At 32.4% G+C, this 9199-nt stretch overlaps 3 protein-coding genes across 3 annotated transcripts; all 3 read left to right on the plus strand.

Moving 5' to 3' along the window:
- The first annotated feature begins 371 nt into the window (after positions 1-371).
- On the plus strand, positions 372-2166 carry LOC117568344 (protein scabrous-like). The gene is made up of 3 exons (XM_034248931.2): positions 372-609; positions 673-1931; positions 2001-2166. Exons 1-3 carry the CDS (start codon positions 532-534, stop codon positions 2077-2079), a joined length of 1416 nt encoding a protein of 471 aa, XP_034104822.1. The 5' UTR covers positions 372-531; the 3' UTR covers positions 2080-2166.
- Positions 2167-4275: 2109 nt separating this feature from the next.
- On the plus strand, positions 4276-6222 carry LOC127565592 (ryncolin-1-like). Its single transcript, XM_052004865.1, has 2 exons — positions 4276-4591; positions 6076-6222. The coding sequence occupies exons 1-2, from the start codon at positions 4278-4280 to the stop codon at positions 6152-6154; spliced, it is 393 nt and encodes a 130-aa protein (XP_051860825.1). The 5' UTR covers positions 4276-4277; the 3' UTR covers positions 6155-6222.
- Positions 6223-7455: 1233 nt separating this feature from the next.
- Positions 7456-8975, plus strand: LOC117568361 (angiopoietin-related protein 7-like). The gene is made up of 2 exons (XM_034248963.2): positions 7456-8603; positions 8667-8975. Exons 1-2 carry the CDS (start codon positions 7456-7458, stop codon positions 8752-8754), a joined length of 1236 nt encoding a protein of 411 aa, XP_034104854.2. The 3' UTR covers positions 8755-8975.
- The last annotated feature ends 224 nt before the right edge of the window (positions 8976-9199 follow it).

The raw sequence follows: 9199 nt of genomic DNA on the forward strand, positions 1-9199 counted from the left end.
TTGTGCGTCATTTAGTCATGCGTCATTCGGGACTATAAAATCATAACAATCCAAGATTAAACTCATGCTGATCTATGATGTATTTTCGACATACAGATGCGTATATATTTACTTGGCACATACCAACAAAGCAGTATTTGGAAATTATATAGAAGCAATTTTTATTCTATAAGTTACAGTAAAAACTCACTTGGTCGGACACTTTCGAATAATAAGTGAAGCAGGTGAGAGAATATTGTGCAGTCTTAAGTTTACTCAACTCAAAAAAAGTTGTATTAGAAGAGATGTTTGCTATGAGAACTTTCACTGTAGTTCATAGAGTCAAAAATGATGCTATGTAATTGTCAAATACTGCTTTGAAGGTCATCTGTTATCACACTCGACTTTAAAAATAAGCATGCTCAATTTTTAGTGTCAAATCATGTTGATCTTTGCGGTGATTTGCACTTTGCGAACATATTAAATTTAAATTTAATTCGGACTCGGTTAGTTTCGTTTTATGCTGGATCGAGTGCAGTTGTCAAAATCAAAATGAATCGAATTATAAAATATATATTTTTGATACTCTTAGTACAACAATTTTCTAGTGTTTCAGCTGTCATAGAGGAGGTGAACTATAATATTTAATGTATAAAGTGAGTGCTAAAAGTGAATATTCTTTATCTTTGCCAGACTTGTGAGCTGAACCGAGAAATGGGAAAACAATGCGGCTCAATGTTAGACTACTTTCGTCAAATGAAAGAAGAGTTTCAAGAAAGCGTAGCAAAAGATAGAATTATAAAGGATTTAAGAGAAAAGTTGGTTCAACAGGAAGTGAATGAGGCATTAATAAAGCAATTACGATCTCAAATCGATTATCAAAAGAGAATAGATAGTCTAACTGAGAGCAATAAGAAATGCAAGGCCGAATTAGAGAGTAAAACCATGAAGTTAGATAGTTTAGAAGTTGAACTGAAAGAGCTAAATTCTATTCTTACCACAAAGAATAAAAAAATTGCTAGAATGAATATCAGCAAAAAAAATTCAGAATTGCAGTTAACAGATCAGAAAAACAAAATACAAGAAACAGAGAACAATCTTAAATTGTGTGAAACTGAAGTCGAGAAATTAAGTAAACTGGAATCTCAAGTTGATTTAAAGAAACAAACTATTGATAGACTAACAACAGAATCAAATTTTTCTGAAGAATGTAAAGACGATTTAGTAGATAAATCCAACAAATTAGAAGCTTGTGAGGTTCAATTGAGCAAACTAAATTCCAGTCTTATTGAAAAGGATGAAACTATTTCAAGAAATAACGAAAAGATCGGTAGTTTGATGGATAGTCGGAAAACAGTTGAGTGGCAGTTAGAGGGAAAGCAAAAAGAGTTACTAATTAAAAAAAATGATAACCGGTTATGTCAAGAAGAAAATGATATATTAAATAGAACATTACGCAATAATATTCCATCAAATTGCACTTCCTTTGGAGGCAATTATGGAATTCATAAGATCAACGTTCCTGGTCTTGGTTTCTTCGATGTTCTTTGTGATAGTTGGTTAGTCATACAACAGCGAATTTTTAGTGGAGAGGAGAATTTCAATAGGGATTGGGCCACCTATCGCGAAGGATTCGGCTCCTTGCATAGCGAATTTTTCCTTGGGTTGGAGAAAATCCATCGTATGACGAGTTCTCGACGCCACGAGCTTTATGTGCACTTGGTTGCCAAAGATGGCAGCATTTACACCGCTCGTTATGACGATTTCAAAATATCTGATGAAGACAGTGGATACGTGCTGAATTTGGGTAAATGGAATTCCCATGATCCCATCACACTCAGCTACCATGAAGGCATGAAATTCACAACATTCGATCGAGACAATGACATGCGAGATTTTAATTGTGCCTCGTTAACCAAATACGGCTGGTGGCACAAAGCTTGCTCGTTTTGGTAAATATTTTTGAAGATTTTTATACAAATATTTGTAATGAATGTTTTATTTTTGCATTCTCTATACAGTAATCACAATGGAATGGAGTCCAATTTAATATGTGGCGTCCATATTAAAGAATTTAAGATGCTGATACGCCCCATATAATAGCATAATTATTAATCATTACAAAATGGGAATTAACAAACTCTGTTTAATGAATATTTTTCTAAATAAAATGCTATCCATCGAAGAGATATTTCAATAGAAATGCCAATTGGTGTGTTAATTGACATTGTAAGCAGAAGATGATGATCTTAAAATTCGAATATCCTATATCTTTCCTGTGATAATTCGAGGTACTATTCTTTTATCAATAACAGCTGCAGTTCGGCAATACAATTTCTGATCTATTTACATATGTGATGCAGCTATTTTAGGTGATTAATCAACAGGAAAATTGACAATAGCCAAAGTCTCTCTTTGGCACACTTGCCCCGGACTTGGACATCATCAGGGCGATAGCACGGAAACTTTCTACCGTAGAGGCAAACAGTGACAACAGCATTTCGCTGATAAGTGACTGAGACTCGAGAGTGACTTCGCTTTGATTCTCTCAGACGGAAGCAACATTCGCTAAGCTTTAGAGAGTGGAATTCACTGTGGCTGAGAAGAGAGGGCAATAAATTAATTTCGAATAAAAGCAAAACAGTGCGGTTATACCGGTTAAAATATACCTAACAAATATACCGGAAAATACTGAAAAAATTTCCAAAGGCTATATTTGTCGATATATTACATTGATTTACTACATTCAAAATAGACCATAGAGTAAAAAATATACCAGATTTTTCCCTATAGGATACAAAAGAATTTCTCAAATAACTTCAACATTTTTTATCTGATCGCAACCAAATTTTCAAGAATCATAAAATAAAGGAGTTATCTTTCACTTTTTTTTAATATTACATTGTATATTACATTACAATATAAAAATTAAGTTACATTTTAAATAACTGAAATCTGAAATTTAATCTGATCTGTAGTTATTATACACCCAACATTTTTAGCTAGAGTTTTCACTGTAGTGAAGGAGAGTCAAAACTGCTTGCCAAATACTGCTTTGGATGCTATCGGTTATCACACTTGATTTTAAAAATAGCCACGGTCAATTCTTAATGTCAAATCATGTTGATATTTGCTGTGACTTGCACTTCGTAGGCTACATAAATAAGTGTTTTTAGACTCGCCTAGTTAGAATTTAACACAATAAATTTAAATTTAATTCGGCATCATTTAGTTCCGTTTTACGCTGGATCGAGTGCAGTTGTCAAATTCAAAATGAATCGAATTATAAAAACTGTTGTTTTGATACTCTTAGTACAAAAACATTCTACTGCTGAAGCTTTTATGGACGAGGTAAGAGAGATGTCCTCTCTTTGTAAAGTGTGTGCTAAAAGTGAATATTCTTTATCTCTGCCAGACTTGTGAACTGAACCGAGAAATGGAACAACACTGCCGCAGTTATACTTACTCCGTTGTTAAGCCTATGCTAGATTACTTGGGTCAAGTGAGCGAAGAGCTACAAGAAAGCAAATTAAAAGATATAATTATAAAAGACTTAAGAGAAAAGTTAGTTCAGCAGGAAATGAATGAGGCATTAATAAAAGAATTGCGATCTCAAATCGATTTCCAAAAGAGAATAGAAACCCTAACTAAGAACAATAAGAAATTCAAGACCGAAATAGAGAGTAAATCCGCGGAATTAGATAGATTAAATGTTGAAATGAAAAAAACTAAATTCTACCCTTTTTGAAAAGAATCAAGAAATTGCAAAGATTAATATCAGCAAAAATAATGAAATAGAGAAATTGCAGGAACTATGTATTGACAAATTAACAATACAATCTAAACTTTTTGAAGAATATAAAGATAAATCTAAGAAATTCGAAATTTGTGACGTACAAGTGAGCAAACTAAATAACAGTCTTATTGAAAAGGATATAAGTATTTCGAGATATAATGCAGAGATCCAAAATGTAATAAAATATCAAAAAACAGTTGAGTTGCTATTACTGGAGAGTCACACAAAGTTGCTAAAGATAGAAAAAGATAACCAGTTATGTGAAGCGGAAAATTATAAATTGTATTCAACATTACACAATAATGTTCCATTAGATTGTTCTTCTTTTGAAAGTAGACCTGGAATTCATTTTATCCACCTTCCTCGTTTTGGTTTATCCAAAGTTGTATGTAGCAAATGCCCAACACATGATGGTATTTGGTTAGTCATTCTACACCGAGTTTTTGGTGGAAAGGAGAATTTCAATAGAGATTGGGCCTTCTATCGCGATGGATTCGGCTCCATGGATAGCGAATTTTTCCTTGGACTGGTGAAAATTCATCGTATGACGAGTTCTCGACGCCACGAGCTTTATGTGCATTTGGTTGCCAAAAATGGCAGCAATTACACCGCTCATTATGACGATTTTCAAATATCTGATGAAAACAGTGGATACGCGCTGAAATTGGTTAAAATCTTTAAAGCGTACTCTAAAGGCGACATCAAACTATATGAAGATATGAAATTTTCAACATACGATCGAGACAATGACCAACATAAAGATAATTGTGCTTCTTTAAACAAATTTGGCTGGTGGTATAATGACTGCGATATATGGTAAATATAATATTTTAGATGATTTGTGTACGGTTAATATACACATATGGGCAATTCTCTAGAAAGTGCAACCGGCGCCAAAAAATTCAAACTCTATAAAAGCATGTTTTCTTCACATTTGTTTATAGGGAAAATATTACATTTAACTAATATAAACGATTTTTCCATTTACTCATAACACATTTTGAAAAATTTCAATGCAAAGTCGAAGATGAGCAAAAGTTCTGTTTTGAAGATTTCTACTGCAAGTTTTGTTTTGATTCATTTCCTTAAAGGGAGTCAGTATGCATTGATACCCTTAGTTTAATATCTTGTTTAATATCCAAGGAATATACAAAATATATAAAAGAAATGATGCAATAGCTAATAACGGTAAATTTCTTTTCAGCTAATCAGCTTCTATTTTTGTCGCGTGCGACAGTGAAAAACAGCATTTGTTATGAGTGCATCTAAAGTTTTTGTCCATTGAGCATGCAAAATTGTGTCCAAACACATCTTTTGCTACCAAATATAATAAAATAAAATTTGAATGAATATAAGCACAACTTCATTTTTAAGAATTTTTGAAAGTTTGTCGCGTGCGACATGGCAAAAAAAAAATTTTTTTTTTTTTTCGTTAAATTATTTTTTTTTTTTAGTGTAGATGATGCATACTCTTTTTATGTGCAAAAAATAATATAAATTTCATGTCATAAGCGCCAATTGAGACTTTGTCATTAAAAACAATGATAGAATGAATGTGCACAGTATACCGGTTATAAACCAAATGAATTTGTTTTGCTGAAATGGCCAACAAACGAAATCTACTAGAACAGTATATTCATAAAAAAAATTTTTTTGACATTAATGATGTAATTTAAGATAGGTAATTATGTTTCTTATGTACATGTTATGAATATATTTCGTTTTGTTTACCTTTATTAAAGTTATTTTTTAAAGTATGAAATTTCAGTTGAAAATAAAAATATATATTGAATATATTAAAAAACTATGAAAATGCTTCATATGCTCTTCAAATGAACTTAAAAAGTAAAAAAAAACAGCATAAAAAGTATGATGGAAAAAATGTCGCGTGCGACATGTCGCGTGCGACAGTGATTAAAATTTAATTTAAAAAAAGACAACTTAATATTTTTAAGTCAACCCAAATACACTATTTAGATAAATATATGCATAATACATTAAAATTAATTGCACGTTTCGCTGAAATAAGTGCTTGAACTGGTTTTTGAAAAAGTAACTTCTGTTTTTGTCGCGTGCGAATGCGCAACATTTTTGCAATTTTCTTGAAAACGAACAATTGCCCAAAATCCATCTTAGCACCAATTATAGTGCTAACCGAGAGCTATAAGTTTCAATTTTTACAAAATTAAAATAATGTCGTGGCACATGTTTTTTTTCAGTTTGAATGCGTACAAATGTCGCATTCGACATCAGAGAATTGCCCATATTTATAATAAATTTTGTATTCCTTTTGTATATAGTGAACGATCTGGACTCCCTTCTAATTTAATATGCGGCGTCCATGTTAAAGAACTTACTATGATGATACGCCCAATATAATGAATATAAAATTATAAATAACTAGAAAATCGAAATTGAAAATCTGTTATATATATATTATATAAAATGCTGTGAGTCGAAGAAATATTTCAATAAAATTTCAATATTCAATAATATAATAAATATTTAATAATAATATTCAATATTCTAATAGATGCAGCCATTTCAGGTGATTAATTAATAGAAAAATTAACAAGAGAGAGGCTTTGGCACTCTGCATTGTGTGTTAATTCTTCTCCTCGGACTTGGCAATGACGTCACCAAAGCAGCTTGATACCTTAGAGACAAACAGTGACAACAGCATTTCGCTGATAAGCGACTGAAACTCGAGAGCGACTTTGCTTTGATATTCACAGGCGGAAGCAGTGCTCTTTAATAGTCGCTAAGCTGTAGAGAGCGAGATTCAGTGTAGCTGAGAAAAGAGCAATTAACTGAAACATCTCAGAAGAATCTGTTGCTTACTACAAAAAATGTAGTTACGATTGCTAGACTTCAAGATACCCAGTAATAATATTTGTTATTTTTGATCAACATTGTTTAAATAGATGCCTCCTTCTACCTCTTTCAAAGTTATAATATAGGTTTTCCCTATGGATTGTCGGTATCAAAATAATACAACAATTAATAAATTTAAAATGAGCTACAAAGATTTTATGACATTCATTGTATTTGTATCAGGTATGATTCCCTATTCTTAAAAAGTCAGCGCAGCAATGTCAAACTCATGCTAATCTTGGCTGTGTACTTTTATTTTGTACTTTTCTGTATTATCAATATATAATACGGACAATGTACATAATCGTAAATACAGTGAAAACTCTCCTGGTGAAACTATCAAAGTCCTCCAACTTTAAAGGAAATCTTCCTTAGAGAATGCATCGCACTAATGAGTAAAGTTAACATTGTTAATCTGTTAATCTCTGCTCGAGCGAATGTTCAGAGTGTATAGTTTTCACTCTATAGACGGAAATGCAACTATTTTCCTGACAAATTCCGATGTGAGTTTGAATAGGTTATCAGACCTGATTAATCAATTGAGACTTTTGCGTCACTTGATCTGAAAATACGCATATTTAAATGCAATTTAATTCGAAATTAGTTCTCTTATGTACTTCATCGAGTGCAGTTGTCAAATCAAAATGAGACATTCTCTATTTAATGTAGTTGTGATACTTTTAGCACAACAATTCTCCGCTGCTGCAGCTTTTATGGACGAGGTGAGAGAAGACATTCAATACGTAAAGTGAGTGCGTAGAGTGAATATTCTTTATCTCTGCCAGACTTGTGATCTGAACCGAGAAATGGAACAACAGTGTCGCAGTTATACTTACTCCGTTGTTAAGCCTATGCTAGATTACTTGCGCCAAGTGAGCGAAGATTTAATGGAAAGTGAATCGAAAGATAGAATCATTAAGGACTTAAGAGAAAAGTTAGTTCAGCAGGAAATAAATGAGGCATTGATAAAAGAATTGCGATCTCAAATCGATTTCCAAAAGAGAATAGATAGTATTTTAACAGATAGCAATGAGAAATGTAAAGACGAATTAGCGAGTAAATCTGCGGAGTTAGATAGATTAAATGTTGAAATCAAAAAACTAAATTCAAGTCTTCTTGATAAGGACAAAGAAATTGCAAAGATTAATATCAGTGATAAATCAGAATTAAAAGAGCCGAAAAAGAATATACAAACGACAGATAATAGTCTGCAATTTAGTGAGAAATTGCAGTCTCAGATTGATTTACTCAAACAACAACTTTTTGAAGAATGTAAAATGAATTCAGCAGAAAAATTCAACAAATTAGAAAATTGTGAACATGAATTCAAGAAAATAAATTCTAGTCCTAATAAAAAGGATGAAAGTGTGGCAAATAATCAGAAAACTGTAGAGTTACAAACAGAGGCGAGTCAAAATAAGTCAGAAATTATTAAATTAAATAATAAAATTCCATCAAGTTGTATTCCCTATGTCCAGGGTGTTCACGAAATCAGCTTTGATGATTTAGGTTCCTTTGATGTTCTATGCGATAGTCAGTTAGTTGGACCAGGTGCGATAGTCATACAACAGCGAGTTGGTGGAGATGAGGATTTCAATAGAGATTGGGCCACCTATCGTGAAGGATTCGGTTCCATGCAAAGCGACTTTTTCCTTGGATTGGAGAAAATCCATCGTCTGACAAGCTCTCGACCCCACGAGCTTTATGTGCATCTGGTTGCCTTAAATGGCACCGCATATTACGCTCATTACGACGACTTTCAAATAGCTAACGAAAGGAATGGTTACCGACTACGTTTGGGTAAATACAATGGAAACGCAAGCACTGACGATTGCCTTAGACGCCACCGAAGCATGAAATTCTCAACATACGATCGCGACAACGACGTTGGTTACAATTATAGCTGTGCTCTTAATAACCATTCTGGCTGGTGGTTTGAACATTGCTATCAGTGGTAAATAATTTAAAAGGTTTTTGTGCATTCATATATACATACATATTCTTGCATTTTTTACAGTAACTTAAATGTAAGAAATGGGAGAGAGCTAAAATGGTATTCGATTGACCTTAAAGAAGTTAAGATGCTTATTCGCCCCAAGCAATAAATGAAGGAGTAAAATAAATCATAAATATTTGGATTTAGGATTACAAAAAAGAATATATACACTATTAACACAAAGAACTTTATCTAACCAACTTGAAAACATCCATAAAATCGATTATAAACATTAAAGTTATGCAATAAGCAAACCAAATTTAAACTTGATTTTTGTAATGATTGATTTTTTTCTTTTTATAATTATTTTCGTACACAAGTTTCTTTATAAGTATTCTTTATTCGTCGTCTTCTTACTATGCAATGATTTCTGGAAATAAAAAGATCTGCAAGTGAAAAATATGTAACACATCAATAATAGATTAATAGTTCCTCCACTTTTACTGCCCACTACAATTACTTTTCACCTGCAGCTAATGAAAGGGAAAAACCTTTTCGATTAAGTAGCATAATGACGAGGAAAGCGAGAGTGAAGAGGCAACAGAAGTTTACTA

This window comes from Drosophila albomicans, chromosome 3 (assembly GCF_009650485.2).
Source record: "Drosophila albomicans strain 15112-1751.03 chromosome 3, ASM965048v2, whole genome shotgun sequence".
NCBI lineage: Eukaryota > Metazoa > Arthropoda > Insecta > Diptera > Drosophilidae > Drosophila > Drosophila albomicans.